This window comes from Misgurnus anguillicaudatus, chromosome 9 (assembly GCF_027580225.2).
Source record: "Misgurnus anguillicaudatus chromosome 9, ASM2758022v2, whole genome shotgun sequence".
In the NCBI taxonomy this organism is placed as follows: domain Eukaryota; kingdom Metazoa; phylum Chordata; class Actinopteri; order Cypriniformes; family Cobitidae; genus Misgurnus; species Misgurnus anguillicaudatus.
Window position 1 is genome coordinate 1,765,502 of NC_073345.2, and position 17,540 is coordinate 1,783,041.

General features: G+C 38.9%; 1 protein-coding gene across 2 annotated transcripts in view; it reads right to left on the reverse strand.

Annotated features, from left to right (window-relative positions):
* Positions 1–17,540, reverse strand: part of jade2 (jade family PHD finger 2) — a 77,989-nt gene that overhangs the window by 5,938 nt on the left and 54,511 nt on the right. For both annotated transcript variants that reach the window (XM_073871019.1, XM_073871018.1), the window contains exon 11: positions 4,450–4,566. In XM_073871019.1, coding sequence (XP_073727120.1) covers positions 4,450–4,566 — 117 coding nt within the window. The remainder of the gene's footprint in view (positions 1–4,449; positions 4,567–17,540) is intronic.

The window sequence follows — 17,540 nt, forward strand, 5'->3', positions numbered from 1 at the left end:
TTTCAACCCGGGGAGTCAGCCGTCATTGGCTTAACTTATCACCCTCTTCTATACGTTATATTATTAATACGCTCGCTTATAATGTTGATTCATGGCCGCAGCTAATGTTGCTGCTTATGCTATCTGTATTATGTTATGCCATCTGTCGATTTTCTGTGTTTTTCAATGCTCCTATTAATGTAAAGCTGCTTTGAAACAATCACCAATTGTGCAAATTTATATATAAATAAAATTTATTTGAATTGAATATATCTGTCTGGAAATTGGAGACAAACCATGACCATGCTGATATCACACGACTACAAGAGTTTATACAACAGTTAGATGGCACAAGTGTCTTTAAAAGCTTTCAGCCATGGATTTGAATCCCAGGATGACAGGAAACCCATTCAGCCGATTGTTTTGAATGTCATAACTGACTCGCCAGGCGTGAGTTTTCATTGCATGTGATGGAAGAGGAAAAAGCATGAGTGAAAAAAATAAGTGCTTATAACAGTACATATCAATCAGGATACGTGTAAAACAAGTTGGTATAGTCTTTATAGCAGGGGTCGGCAAGTAACTTTGGCCGCGGGCCAATATTTTTTTTAGCCAGTAGATGGCGGGCCAACTGTTGTTGGCACACTTACGTCTTATTTTGAATTAGCCTAGTATAGGCTATCTGATCTTTTGTCAAGAAACATTGTCTTTATTTCCTATTTAAAAGACGAAAGACGGCATTAAAAATTGCTAAAAACATGGTAATGGGTCTGTGTATCATTCGTTTAATCGTTTTTTTTTCAAATTAAAAACAAAAATGAAAAAATTAACCACCACGGGTTTTCTGATTGTGTGCTCAGATAAAAAAATTAATTACTGGATTAGACCTTTTTTTATTTAACTCCTTTATAGGCATAATATATCAATGAAACCATTTTAAACAGATCAAGTACTATAGTGGTAATATTACAGGCATTTATGCTCCCATGAAATACTCTTACAGTCCGACTTTTGAACTGTATTCCTTTTTTTATTCATATTTATCCGGGACACACACATACACACCTAAGGTTTAAGGAGGTCTCCGCTGGACTGTTTTTTGTCCAGCTCCGACAAGGTTCTATTCATAGATTCATTTGTGTTCACCCGCTTTATTTCCCAACCTGACAGGTCCGCAAAACTTAACGTCACGTTTCGTTTCCAGAATCTCACATTCAAATGTCTCTAACGAAAAGAGACAGATCATTTTAAATGTTATACAAAAATTGTGTTCGTGCCAATAAAAATATTATTTTAACATTGTATTCATTGTATTTATAATGAAATATAAATAATAAATTAAATAGGACAAAGCCTCTCACTCAAATTTCTTACCATCATAAACCGAGTTGGTTGCGGAGTTGCTGTTCAAATTGCTGAACATCCTCCTTTGCCAAATTTATAACGTTTTAAGCGGAGGTAAAGATCAAAGAACTATGCGTTAGGAAAATTAATAATGGCTTTATTTTAATAGACATGTAAAACCATATTTTGGCGGATTACTTTCATTTTTTTAACGAATTTACCTGCCCATTTAGTCTTAATAATTAACGGTAAACGTCTTGACTTGCTGTTTTCGAAGGCAGGTCGAACCTTAGGTCGGGCGCTCGAGCCCCAAGTTCAAGTAGCAGAAAACAACAGTATTCCTTTCAAATCTACTTTAAAAGTGTATTAGTTAAAATATTATTGCAGTAAAAGAGTTTATTTTTATCATATTTTGTAGTGGTTTCTAAAAGCCAGCAATTACTTTTCAGTAATTTGCAATGTCACGGAGTTTAACGTCTTCACGCGTGATGAATTGACATGATTTACGAGGTAAATTTGCAAATGATTCATGAAGTCATACCTCTGCAATTATTTGATCGATTGTGTTTTAGAAGTATGCTCAAACTCTAATGACAGTTATGATCGCGGATGCGCTGGTAGAGAAAGAGAACGAGAAAAAGCGGCCCGTTAAGATAGCTATTATACGCATTTTTTTCAGGACATTCTTGCTATTTGTCAGTGTAGCAATAAATAATAATAATAATATACGCGAATAAATAATAATGAAAAAAGTTCAAAAGTCGGACTGTAAGCGAATGAGACTTACAGGAAAGCATGGTTGCTATTCAAACCCTTATTAAAACCCTTATTAAAATGTAATCTGTTAGTACCTGATCTGTTTAAATTTATTTCATTGGTATATGTCTGCTAAGGTGTTCAATTAAAATTTGTCCGAACCCGTTTTCATTCATTTTTTTATTTTTGATCTGAGCGCACAGAAAACGAGTCGTTTGATTTTAGTTCAGGAAATAAATAATAGAAAAACAAGTCGTTTTTCTTTATTTTCTTTTTGGTTTTGATTTGAAAAAACGAATGAAGGAATGATACACGGGGACATTTTTGTAAACTGTTATTGTAAAATAAAAAAGTCTGATTAAAAAAAAAATAAAAAAACGGACTTCAAATTAATCCAGCGGGCCAGAAAATATTGCTGGCGGGCCACTTTTGGCCCGCGGGCCGCCAGTTGCCGACCCCTGCTTTATAGTCTGTACTAATAGTTGAAGGCAATAAGTGCACTATTAGCGTGCAAATCCCTGTCACTTCAACAATAAACGAGAGCGGTATTGCCAATCACTAAAGATTTGTCCTCATTTATCGTAGTACTTAAGCTCTAGTTTTAAGTGTCTGTGTTATAAATAAATACAAAATATGTGTAAAGAGAGCATTTGTGCAGGTAAATGTGTGAGTGTGTGACCGTCAGCTCTAAAGGCAGATTTTCCAATCACAAATACAGCTCAAGTGGTAAAACAAGCCTCCATTTCTCCTTTTAACCAATTGTAAAATGACCATCGGAAAAATGATACAAGATAAATACAATGATACGGATAAATGGTAAAGCAGTTCCCGTGTTAAAGAACACGATTATTATCCGATTCACATTTTTAAACTTTGTTTGGTGTGTATTAGTACATGTTAATTATATGCAAAAGGTACAAATCCCAAAGTAAACGATGACGCCAGTTATCGTCTCCAACTCTTTTTTTTTGGACTAAAACAAACACACGGATTGTAAGCAACAGTTTACTTCCTCTGCCTGTTGACGTGGACACGACGGTCATTATCATAACTCCGCCCGCTTATGACTCACAGCCTGTAAGTCTATGTTTTCATATTTAAAGAATTTACTACTGACTAAACCATGATTCGAACACAAGTGCAGAGTAGCGCTTGTTGTTTGTCGTTTCTATGATCACAAATGCAGACATGGTTTTAATGTTTTAGTATCCTAAAATCAATCAGCTTGCCATTTGCATTTTCTGGATCAGATTCGGCTCGTATTGATAAGGTAGTAAAGACGATATTGTATTGCATTGTGAGCTAAACTTCAAAACGTGGTAAAAAGCGTCACATTTCCGTCTGACGTCAAAGGTATTCAGGCCAATCAGGGGGGACAGCGCTTTTCAGATCGACGAGCTTTGTAACAAATCAGAGCGTTTGAGGAAGGCAGGGATATCTGGAGAAACAATAATGTACGGTATATGGAAATAATGTGTTTTTTGAACCATAAACCACGCAAACACACTGTATTATACCAAATACACAAAATAATGTTGTTTTTAGCAACAAAATAGGGGCTCTTTAATATTGCACGGCTGAAAAAGCTCTCAGCTTTATCAGATTTATGAATTAGAAAGAACTGTTATTTATAGTTTCAAATATTATCGAGCACCTAACCCCAACTCTAAGCACCCACTTTGCAACAACACAAAATATAACAGGCAAATAAAATTAGTCAGTCATGAAAAACACGAGAGCTTTCAGAATCAAAGCTGACGTAAAGATTGCAGCCAGTCACGAACACACGGGAGCCAAAGACATACTACATAGTGCATCGTAAATACAATTATGCTGGCTGTTTAACTTAAAAATCCTATGTCATAATGGCAAAATAATACCCCAAAAATAATTTCTTATTAATGGTAAAATTCCCATGCCCATCAGGTCTCATATTGACAGCAGTGTTTTCTCATTAAAAGCAATGGAGTACCCTACACATCAATGGAGTGCCCAGCATGTCGACACCAAATAGATACACTGCGCATTAGAAAGTGACACAGAGATGACCAAGCGTCAACATGATGGGAGTGAGAAGTGGTTTCTGGCACCGTCACAAATCTGACTAATATGTCAAACTGTTATCTGATGGCAGACGATTAAATGTAAAAATATTTACTAGCCTTTTATCTATTTACTCGTATACAAAAAAGTGATTTAAGACATTCGAGTAAATCAAATTGCTGTATAGTTTATTAAATAAAACTAAATTACTCTTCAACTATTGAGTCAAAAAATCTAATCACCATCAAGCTAAATTATTTGTCACATCAATGCTGAAAATGACTTAATAATTTGTTAAATGAACTGGATGAAGGGATATTTACTCACCCAACTGTTTAAATAGGGAGTTGCTCTCCAATTTCCATTTCTCTTTCTTCTCTGGACTGCTCTTTCTCCTCTCTTTCACTCGTTCCTTGGCTCCATTGTGGTGATGAATGTCTTTTTCTATATAATACAGAAAACCCACAAAATTAATTCAAAAAGGTTCTTTACATTAACAGCAGTCCTATGGGGTGTTATATACCTCAGTGTGTAAATATGGATATTTCATTACTACGACAAAATTTTACTCAGATTGTACATTTCAGAACAGTACATTACACATCTGTTTTTATATTTGTATGCACATCCAGTGATATGCACACAAGTAGAGGCAGAGATTTTTTGCAAAATATAGACGGTTTTAGCAGCATCATTATAAAGAAACCATTTTCGTGGCCCAAACTTAACTTAGCTTCCTGTAAACTTCTGCATAAAATCAATAACAACACAATGTTTACTACAGATGGCTGCCAAACCTCTCTTGCACAGCAGTGGTCCATGCTCACCATCTCCCCTCATCTTTAGGAAACCAAACCAATTGTATTTTCCCCAAGGTATTTGTTCCTGAGGTCAGTTTAGCCACTAGCCAGATCATTAAACAAACCGGAAGTCAACTTCGTTCCAGGCACGTAACCACGACAACGAACGTGAGCCCGATGAAACGGTCTATAATAGTGGGTTCATAAAGAAAACACACAGGTATAAAACAAGATTTCATTTGTCATGCACATTTGTCATCACTTGTACTCTAATGTGACCCTTGAGTCAAAAAGGTTTGCCACCCTAGTCCTAATCCCACAAAGCTATTTTCTGTTTGGGAAACAGAGATACAAGTACATATGTACCTAAATAACATATTTCAGATAAATAATATCTGACAATAGTTTCATGAATTGTGCTCCTCTGATGTCTGTTCTTTGGCTAGAGAGTGTTTGTGTGTGGTACAGTATTTACAGTGACAGTGAGCTGCATACTGTCCTATAATAGGCAGTCAGTTTTTTCTCACAGCTCGGGCAGCAGTCTTCTCTATTTGTGTGTTTTCACCTGTGTTCTTTAAAGAGCCGAATAAACATGGGTGTTAACAGTGAGCTGACAGATATGCATTGAGCTGAGAAAATTGCAGAGTCAGAGGTTCAGGAATAATGAACACATGAGTAAACCAAACACAGACTCCTTCATACACTACTGTCTGGAAAACATATACAGTAACTCCTATTTGAAAATTGACCAAATTTAATTCCCATGCGAGTATCCAAAAAAACGACATGAAAGATAGAATTAGTGTATGTGCATAAGTAGGTGAACCCCAGCATCATTAGTAAAGTCAAGTGGGTGACAGATTCAGGTAGAAAACATTTGGGTGCTTAGTTAATGAGTTAAGCAGACCAATCAAAATAGACATTCACAGGAAAAGGGTTGAGCAACTCGGAGTAAAAGAAAGAGGAAACCACTGTAGTGCCAAAGTGACCAACAATGCCTAGAGTAAAGGAGATATCCGACGACATCAGGAAAAAGGTGGTGATTGCCCATCAGTCTGGGTAATGCGGCTTTCACACAGGACGTAATATGCGCTGCGCTATGAAACCAATACCCCATTCACACAGACCTTTGGTACCAGAAAATACCCGTAAAATTGCCAGACAAGCTTCTGTGTGAACCCAAAATCTTCTGAGATCGTTGCCAGAAAGAGGACCTAGTAAGATACACGAAAACAAGAACAATGGCGTAATGGGCGTGTCGTAGTGAGGACGCACGCTTCATCACAAAAAAAGTTATGGTTTAGCTCTTTAAAACGAGAGATTTGCATGCAGATCAACATTCACGACGAGAAATGTCGCAAACTAGATTGAAGCAGTTATCAAGAAATGACGCGCGTACTGTAGTGAGGACGCGCGTGTCATGGCAACATGAAATTGGTTCAACTCTTAAAAAATTAGGGATTTACATGCAGATCAACATTCACGACGAGAAATGTCAGCAAACTGGACTGAAGCAGATATCAGGTAAGTTAGCTTGTCACTTACTGCACTGAAGAGGAGATCATTCAGCAGCATAAAAGAATATCGCGACACGTGCTCATTTGAGCTATAATAAACAAAAATGCTCACGCTCATCCCAACAAGATATATCGTTCAGCTCCTCAAAACGGGGGTTTTAAATGCATATTAACAATCACGATGAGAAATGTCTGAAAACTGTATTAAAGCAGAGATCAGGGAGCTCGTCAAATATCCACTCTGAAGCTGAGATCATTTACCAGCATAGAACGACGCGTCACGCGCTCCTTTATAGTCTTATCATAAACAAAAATGCATGAGTGGTTTCGGGAGAGAGAAATAATAAATAATATGCAAACTTCAGACGTTGTGTAGAAGATAGTGCAGGAATTTCAACAGGTCATGTGTCTTTCCGGGACCTTGCAGATGCTGGCAAATCATTGGCAGTGTGAATGAACAAAAAACCAAACAATCCCGGAAAAATCCAGGATGCTTTTCCATGTATTTTCTGGAATGTCTGTGTGAAAAGGGCTCAATTCATTTCAATGGCTTGCATGAGGGCGGTTTGTTGTTGCGTCGACCGCTCACGCCGCGGTCAAATTTCAAAATAGTTAAAGTTTATTTTCACACTGCGTCCTGTGTAAAAGCTCTATAAGGCTATCAGGGAATCTCCAAAATATTCCAGCTCCATCCATCAACTGTAAGACACGTCATCTACAAATATACGGCATTCAACATGACCTCAACCCTGCCTAGAAGTAGATACCCTTCAAAACTATTGTAAAGTAGCAAAAGAAAAATAATAAATGAGGCATAAGTCAACCCACAGATCACCTCTATAGAGTAGAGGTCTTCACGGGTCCACTTAGATCCGAAAACCAGAGGTCCAACCGGAGACACGATCGGGTCTAAAAGTTTCACGTGTGCCTCGGACACGGGTCGGGTACAATAATAGTGCCATCAGGTCTCGGGCAATTTAAAATGAATCTGTTTTTGCCAAACAGACCCAAAAACCCTGAACTATCTCGCGGGTGAGCGTCAATGTCCTTTTCAAACTGTTTTGCTAAGAGCGCTTTAAGTTGCGACACTGTATGGCTTGCGGTAATTTTCGTTGAGACAGACATGTCAGTCAATTTTAAATGTACATTTTAGTGGTTAAATGGGTGTCGTCTTCAGTAACAAAGTAAAACAAATGGAGCTGCTTGTCAAATTGGTTGCGAGATCAGCAGGGTTTCTTTCTGACTGCTGCGTGCAGGGCTGCAGACTGCACACACGTCGGTGCCGTTTACCTATGGGTCCAGTCGGGTTAAAATAGCGCCACTGGTTCAGGCCGGACTCGAGTCGAATTTTTTTGGGTTTGTTTCGGGTCTTTCTTTAAAAAATATTCATGCATGTCAGGTTTCGGGTCATTTCGGGTCAGGTACATTTCTTTGGGCCTGAGATGACCTCTAGTATAGAGTTGCATACCTCTTCGGTAAATGTACATGCTTCTACAATCAGACAAAAAATTAGCAGACATGACATTTATGGGAGGGGTGCTTACAACAAAGCTGTCCACCTCACCTCAGAGAGCATTTGGACAAACCAGAGGCCTTTTGGAAGTCCATTCTTTGGAAAAGTACAAAATAGATTTGATCAAAACATGCCATGCTTGGAGAAAAGCCAACACTAATTTCCAAGAAGAGAACCTCCTTCCAACACTGAACAATAGAGGTGGCTGCCTCTGGGCCTGGACGACTCTATATTATCAGAGCCAACGTGAATTCTCAGGCCTATTCCTGATGAAAATGTCCTACTATCGGACAGGGAGCTGAAGCTGTGCAGATGTGTCAATGGTGCTGCAACAAGACAATGACCCAAAGCATTTAAGCAAAACTACCAAGGAATGGTTAAAAGGAAAAAAGACCTTTACTCTGGCCTAGTCAAAGTCTGGACCAAAATCCAATCGAAATGTTGTGGCTGGACCTGAAGTGAGTGGTACATGACAGATGTCCCTCCAACCAAGGAGGAAGGGGCAAAAATAGCCAAAAGCAGATGTTAGAGACTGATCGGTGGATACAGAAGACATTTGGTTGAAGTAATGGCTGCAAAAGGAGGTGTCACAAGCAATTAAATAAAATGGTTCACATACATCTGCACAAGTCAGATTTATGTGAGAAAAACCATTTCAGAAAAATAAATAAGGAATTAAAATATGTTTTCTTTGTGTCCATCATTTAGAAAGTCTACTTTAAAAATGTTTTGTGTACATACCATACATTGGCCATATTATCAGTGTTTAAACAAAGAATAACAGGGAGAGAGACCTTTAAATAATCTATGATACAAACAGGGCTCCCACACCTTGATTAACTTCAAATTCAAGGACCTTTCAAGGACTTTCCAGGTTCAATACCCCCAAATTCAAGGACTAAATGTGGAGACACATTTCAAGTGAAAGCAAGGTTACATTGTGTTACCTTTAAAGATTCATTGTTACAGTTCCCTTTCGAGGGACCTCGCGCTGCGTCACTGCGGTGACACTTTGGGGACACTTTTGTTCTATCACGCTCTCTTTCTCTCCTGCACAGTTAAATCTTAATAACATTCAGCGAAATGTATTGTACGTATTAAAGAAATCACAGTTATATATAAATCACATTGACAGTCAAATAAGCGTCTTGAAAAGGTTTGCTTATAAATGTAGGCCTATGTAAAATAAAGAGTAAAAAGACGCCCTACATACACAGCTGGTGTCAATGCTTAATAGCACACGCGACAAACACACAAAATAAATATTTACCAGAAAAGATAAAATCGGTTAAGTTAGTTGGTCTGTGACATCACGCTCTCGCACCTTCGTCGGACAGCTTCACCACCTGTGTCTGCTGCATACAGCGCGAGCTGTGCGCTTATTATTAAAGTCAGGTGCTTTTTCTTCATACACTTTTCATACAACGTGAGCTGCACGTTTAACAGGCACTTTTTTCAACGTGCCACCAGTTTAGTTAAAAGCAAGGCTGTGTTTTCATTTCCTCTTCCTTTTGGCGAAGTTCTGAATTGGGCTATTTTTAAACGGTTTCCGCAGGTTAATGTTTTTCTGCGAGTTAGAGATGAAAGGATTTGGTTCATTAGTTGTTGGTATTTGGGCTGTGAATAGTATTTGTCATGCAAAAGATCGCTGGTTAATAAAGATTTTATTTCATCCTTTAATATAAGTGAGTTTGTATTTGTTTAATTGTTGGGATTTCAAAAATACTAATCAACCACAACACTGTAACAACGCATATCACTGTCATATCATAATGACAAAGCGCATTCTTATCAAGGTCTAAAATTGAAGATTAAAATGAGTTTATTAATCGGTGGCAAAAATCTTATGGCAGGTTGACCCAATCTTAAATCAGGGCCCGTATGTATAAAACATCTCAGAACTGCTCTTAAGAATAGTCTTAAGCTATGACTTAAGTGTCAAAAAATTCTTAGTAAGGAGTAGGACCAGTTTGAGAATAGGAGACATTTATAAAGAAGCTGAAAGCAACTTTCAGTAAAGTGTAAGACTCATTCTTAAGTGCTGACTTAAGTGCCGCAAACTGAGGACTACAATGATTTCAACCTAAAATGGCCGCCCTTAACCTCTAAATCAGCCAATAGAATGCCGGCAACGGTATACAGTCACAGCAGCATGTGACACCAAACATTCATGAATCATGAACACATTACAATTATATTGTGTAATATAATATACATTGTATAAAAACCCTATACTCTTTATATTTCATGTTATATTAATTCTAATCTACTGTCTATATACTACTAACATGGTTTTTTTTTGTAAATTTTCTGCTCTGCAACAATGTAACAATAATTTTGTTACATGAGTGCTATAGAAATACATTTGAATTAAAGTAATTCTAACGCATTCTTTGTTGTAAAGTGCATGATCTTCACCTCTCTGCTGCCCTCTTGTTACTCTTAACTAGGTTAAGAGACCTCTCCAGCTCTCTTAAATAATTTAGGAGCTGAGACCTAGTCTTAACACTTTAGAGGCTTTAAAAAAATCAAATTTATTTTTAAGTCTAGGAGTAAAATGACGTAATTCTTAGAATTTTGACACACTTAAGACTAAAATTTTACTCTGAGCGCCTTTATACATACGGGCCCTGGTATATATAAACGTCACTGTGTAACACATTTTCATAATGCCTGCCTATAGTCTTTACTGGCTGCCCACAAACACTTTATCTGGTTCATGTGTATTTTCACTTCCAAATGATGAAGATCAAGAATCAGTGAATAAAATTCGTTTGTTTAAGCCGTACCACAGCAGAAAAAGGTCAACACAGGATTCACAAAATGCATGTTCATGAAAGATGGGTCAGTACCTACTTTGTTTGGAGCAACTTGCTTCTCCGAATCACAACCTGCAAGTATGATTAATAATTAAAGTGTACATTTTCTATTGAAGGTTTGTGTGTTAACATAAGAAAAGATAATTGCACTTTATTTTGTACCTGATATTGCAGATTCAGATGGTAGAATAGAAGAAAGTGGAATTGCCTATAGTATTGCCCATAATTTTTTAAAAATTAATAATCAGTGATAGTGTTGTCATGGTACCAAAATTTCAGTAGTCAGTACCAATACCAGTAGAAATGTAAGGTTCTTGGTACCAATTTCGGTTCCAAAGCAAAACACAAAACAGGATAATTAAACAACATACTAGTTTATTAATTAAGTTAAATATCAATATTAAATAATACTATTAAAGCATTGCCATTCTGTATTAACACATAAAGTATAAAATGTATTTGTTGCTGAAAGGTTTGTGCAGCTGTTGTCTGTGTGTGTTTGCTGGGGTATTTCATGCTTCATACATCATCCTCAGTCTGCTGCTTTAAAAGACAAATACAATAAACTTCAGTAAGACAACATGTTTAACATAGAGGCAAATACAACATGAAATGACTGGCACCAGCTAAAATAGCATTTTTAAATAACAAAACTAAGTTCACATTTAGAAAATACTACACAGATTAAAGTACCTGCATATTAAAAGTGCTAGCCATTCATTATTATTTTCCAACACATACATTTTGTATATACATACAGGTAATCAAAAAGCCTCTGCTTAATCTCTTTGTGTTATCCAATTTATTATACCTATGTGAAAGTTTTTAAAGCATTAAATCTTAAGGAGGCCTGACTCTATGAGCATTAGCCCTGCTGGTACTCTACTAACCATTAAGTTCACAAACAGGGGTTTATTTCAATTCAACATTCAAATCAAAATATGATATAATACTCATAATGCAAACGCAAGCAAAACTCACCTGCTTGAACTTTAATGAATCCAGATGTTGGACTTTATTGTGTTTCCTCCTTTCATCACGACACTTTGCTCATTCTTTCTGCGATCGACCTTAAATCTGAAGTATTTCTGTATGCGACTCTGTGCATCTTTACAATTTTTTTTGGGAGTTAGAAACCCAGCATTTGCGCTCGTTGTGTCTTCCTGTTGCATCTATGAAAAATTCCTGACTGACTACCTGTCAAACAGCGCAACAGTTCCAGGTGGACCCTTTTTATTTTTAGTACCGACTTGGTACCAAAGACCCGGTTCTTTTGACAACACTAATCAGTGATATTAAAATAAATAAATAGCACTAGAACAAATAGTAAAAAATGTATTAAAATTCACATGATATTGAGTGGTAATTTTTGCTAGTAATACTGAGAGATGTTCTGGTATTGCACATGATTATTCTCAGTGTCCGAAGTTACAACTTCACTTCCTGCAGAAAGGGGAGGTGTTATACAAACTGATGGCAACTGGTATGAAAAACCTCCTGTGGTGTTCTGTAAAACATCTTGGTCAACAGCTGAATATGCACGAATGTGCCTTCAGTGTGGTGTGCAGGGGATAAGAGACATTATTCATTTACACTGAGTATTTTTATCAGGATCCTCCTCTTCCACTCCCAGGACAGAACCTGCTTTCCTGATGACCTTGTTGTAAGTGTCAGCTGCCTGGTGCTGGGTTTGTTCGGTTCCTTTGCCTCCTGAAATCCACCACCAACTCCTTGGTTTTTGTGATGTTAAGTTGCAGGCGGTTTAGTTTGTACTCCACTCATGTACTCAGTAGTCTCATGTTCTTTGAAGATACAACCCACCATGGCAGAGTCATTAGAAAAGTTCTACAGGTGCCAGGGCTGTGAGTAGTATCTGTCTGATGTGTAGTGTAAACAGAAAGGAAGACAGGACCAGACCCTGTGTTGCTTACTATTGTATCTGACACCATACAGCTAGCTGGTAATCGTTGCCACTACTGGAGCATCCGCCTGCATGTCCAGTAGCTTAGTCCTAAGCAGGGCAGGTTGAATGGGGTTAAGAACATGACTCTCACATAGATGCCTCCCTCATTCAGATAAGTATAGGCCCTGTTCAGCATAAAGAGGATGGCGTCTTCTACTCCCACACAGCGTTGGTAGGCAAACTGCAAATAGTCAAGTAATGGCTTAATTACTGAACATAGGTGCTTCAGGAGGACCAATGTTTTCAGTAATTTCTAAACATGAGAAATCAATAATTTTTCTTGGAGACAGGAATAAGACATGAGACATCTTCCACAAAACAGGAATGGTCATCGCTCTGCAACCGATGCTGTCAGACGCTGCAGCTTTGACTGGGCATAGTCTGCTGAACCGTCTTCTCATGTCTTCCTCCTTTATGATGGACCCCTGATGGGGACAGGCAGGCTGAGGTCCTGTTTACACCTGGTATTAAATTGCATTTTTGTCGATTAAATCGACTTTCGACCACAAAGTAATGCTTACGGTCCTAAAGTGTGTTTAACAAAGCACAATGTTTTTCCATCGGTCCTGACTTTTAGCATGAACCAACAGTGTTCGGCACAGTGTATAGGCTTTCATTACTAAAACAAAAGTAGCTGCTCTCCGCCACTTTCATTTTTGTTTTATTTTGCGAGTGTGTGAAATAATAGTCTGTTGCTCTGAAATATCTGAGAAAGCCCAAAATGTTGTGCTGCATGTTTAATAATAACACAAGCAGCGGTACTCTGACATAATATTAGTGTGCATCAACTTTAATACGTGTGTATAATGTTCCCCCTGTACTCTGCCCTCATTCACCTGACTACATCACGCATAATCCTTTGCAATTCGTCATCCACCATCTTTGAGTACCGTTTTCATCTGTTTACTACTACCCATACTCTATATATACTCATTACTGTCTTCAGTCTTTGTCTGTCATTGTTTGAAACTATGTTAATGTTCTATGTTTCGTGTTTACCAACTCTACTTATCTACTCTGCTCCATATCCATGTAAAAGTATGTTTAATAGTATTAAAATGGTTTTTTTGTATCTTCATCTCCCGTGTGTGGTATAACTGTGACAGAATGACCAACCCAGAACAGTAAGCAGCGTCTAGTGTGAGTGTTTTTTATTTTCCGTCCTCCAGTTTCGTGTTGTTTTGTTTTTTTCACCGGCACATGGAAAACCCTGCCTTTCACATGATGTGCCTTGAGCAAGGAGAACGCTCCATTGAGAAACATCTTTAGGAATATCTGGGACTTTCACAGCATTTGTGGAAGTGGGTGCTGGTCTCCCGTGGATCGTGTTTCACCGTTAAGGATGTCACCAGCCCCACTCCTGACCCAGAACCCAGCCAGCCCTCACCCCATTGCAAAAGCTGCATAAGCTCACTGCAGACAGAGAGCCAGAGTCCGCCATGACTGAGAAGCCAGCGCTGAAGAGAGTGACTGAGCTCCACAATGCCCCAGAGCCCAAGCCTATTACATCTGACTGGGGAGTGGTAATGCTTGTGGAGTTAGAGGGCTGTGAGGGAAGCCTCGCCTGGACCACCACTGCTGAGGGTGAGCCAACATTGGTTACTGGGAATACAGATTTGATAAACTTTGATGATTTCTGTCTACTGTTGTCTTCGCTGGTCCTGTCCAACTTATCGTTGTCTCCGCTGGTCCCGTCCAGCTCATTCTTGTCTCTGCTGATCCCAGCCAGCTCACCTTTGTCTCCGCTGGTCCCGTCCAGCTCATTTTGTCTCTGTTGATCCCGTCCAGCTCACCTTTGTCTCCGCTGGTCCCATCCAGCTCATTCTTGTCTCTGCTGATCCCGGCCAGCTCACCTTTGTCTCCGCTGGTCCCGTCCAGCTCACCTTTGTCTCCGCTGATCCCGTCCAGCTCACCTTTGTCTCCGCTGGTCCCGTCCAGCTCATTTTGTCTCTGCTGATCCCGTCCAGCTCACCTTTGTCTCCGCTGGTCCCGTCCAGCTCATTCTTGTCTCTGCTGATCCCAGCCAGCTCACTTTTGTCTCCGCTGGTCCCATCCAGCTCATTCTTGTCTCTGCTGATCCCGGCCAGCTCACCTTTGTCTCCGCTGGTCCCGTCCAGCTCATTTTATCTCTGCTGATCCCGTCCAGCTCATCTTTGTCTCCGCTGGTCCCGTCCAGCTCATCCTTGTCTCCGCTGGTCCCGTCCAGCTCACTCCCGTCTTCATAGGTCCCATCCAGCTCACCCTTGTCTCCACTGGTCCCACCCAGCCTCGCTCTACCTCCTTCTCTGTCTACGTTAGCCATCCTGGACTACCTGTCTTTCTCCTAACAGTTACCTGTCCTCTTCCAGAGCCCCCTCCTACTCTTCATCTCCCTCCACGGGCAAGGTCGCGCCTTGCCGGGAGGGGGAGGTACTGTAACGTTCCCCCTGTCATCTGCCCTCACTTACTAGACTACATGACCCATAATCCTTTGATATATATATATATATATATATATTTATATATATTGTGTTAATGTTCTATGTTTCATGTTTACCACTATTCTGCTCTGTATCCTTGTAATTATATGTTTAATAGTATTAAAATAGTGTTTATTGTATCTTCGTTTGTAGTATAACCGTGACAGTGGGGATGAGCATCATCTACACTAGCTACGTTTACATGGACACATTTTGCCTCCATTGGATTAAAATCCTTCCGATTAATAAATCCTATCATAGCGTTTACATGAACACTTAATAATGTGATCGGATTGATGTGCGTGTTTATATGACACAAGATTTACATCAGATTTGATCATTTGACATGCGCACATTGCACAAATATAGTTTCAAGCTGTTTCAAGATTTGCTTTGTGCCTCACTGATTATAAAGCAGCAGCAAAAACACCCATTCACGTGTGCCCAAAAAGCGTATTTTACTTCACGCGGGGCTGCAGGGACCGTTCGCGAGAGCGAGTCCAAACACACGGGTTTGTGGATCAGAGAATAAATCATGGACTGACCGGACAACGCTGTCTTGTATCACTTTATGGGGAATTGGACGGATAATAGGAACAAGATTAACAAGACAATCACTTCTTGTGACTTCCTTCAACAAAACAAACTCGAGTTATTTGCGTCACATGTCATTACGGCAATTCTACGTCATTGCACGTGTGCATATGCTCCACACTCCCGTCCTGTAGGTGGCGGAAATGCACCTTTCAGTGGGTTTGCCAACCGCCATTATAAAAAGAAAAGATGGCACATGCGCAGAGCATCCCAGTTTCAGTTATCCATCCGATCAAGTGTATACATGTCATTTTGAGCGGATTACAAACGGTATAAACCACCCCTAACAAGCGGATTAGATTTTTAATCAGATTGGCACTTTTTAGTCCGATTGAGGTGTTTACATGGAGCATTTTTATTCAGATTGATCATTTAAATGTATTACAAATGTCCATGTAAACGCAGCTACTGAGTGTAGCTGCGCCTGGTTGTACTTTCAGATGGTGTAACAGGCATAAAACATTTTCACAAAGCCAGATGTAGCTATTCCGACATAGGGCTTACACCCAACTTTTTTACATACAGGTGGTGCAACCGGCCCCAGGTATGAATGTGAATGTGTCACTCTCATCCACTTGTGATCTGATTGACCAAACACAACCTAATATCAGGTGTAAACAGAACATGAAGTGAGAAGACAGAAGCCTTTTGTTTTACAAACTCTAATATTTTATCCATCTTGGTGTATGTACCATTAATGTTTTTGTATGTTTACTGTTCAGCTGTGGGCCTGGTTCGCTTACATAAGTGTAAAACAAAATCTTCTTTCTGTAACAGGTAGTTACCATAAGTTATGTTATGTATGACACGGGAGGTAGGAAGACCAATCACAACAGACTGGTCCGCTGACCAATCAGAGCAGAGTAGACTTACGGAAAGGAGGGGTTTAGAAAGCTTGAATCTTTAACCTGCTTTGAACAAATCGTTTCAGAACCATTTCATATTATAAAACAATGACAGTACTTTTTGAGCTCGGACAAAGATAAACCTGTTGTAGGACACTCCGAACAACATTAGGGAACTTTTAATTAGCATAATAGAGGAACTTTAAATCTTTTGATGGTAAAATGTACATAGTCGATCAAAGCTGATGAATGATGATTATTTGCAGGGTAACACTTCGGTGCATTTCTATTTAACTTTATATGCTTTTGGACTACTTAGTTCCGGTACTGATTTACAAGAAAGAGTATTTGGGTGATTACCCAAAAACTAAATGTTCCCCTGTACCATTTTCCTGGTTGTATTTGCACCTCAAGTTGAGACTCTGAAGCGACGTACTCAGTGATGTACCCATGATACTTATGGCCGATCAGCAATCTGCCCAAAACAATAAGCGTTTGTCCCTATAATACACATTCTCAAATACCTGCATACTGTCGTCATATCGTCATGTAAATGGTCAGGATGGATTAGAGGTACGCAGTGTTGGGCTAGTTACTCAAAATGTTTTATTACTCATTACTAGTTACTCCTTTTAAAAGCAATATTATTACTTTACTTTTTACTCTCAGCAAATAGTAATTAGTTACACTACTAGTTACATTATTTTTCCATTACATCCCAAAAAGTAGGTAATTGCATAATTTTTGCAGTCTGTGAATCCATGAAAGTTACAGATTAAACCGGCTTAAACTATTTTTTCAACAACTTCTAGAATTTGATAAAACATTCTAAAATCTGCAACAGGGCTCAAGCAGGTGAAAAGCATTATGGGTTAGATCTCTTGTAAAAAAAGAGTATCTGTTTGTTT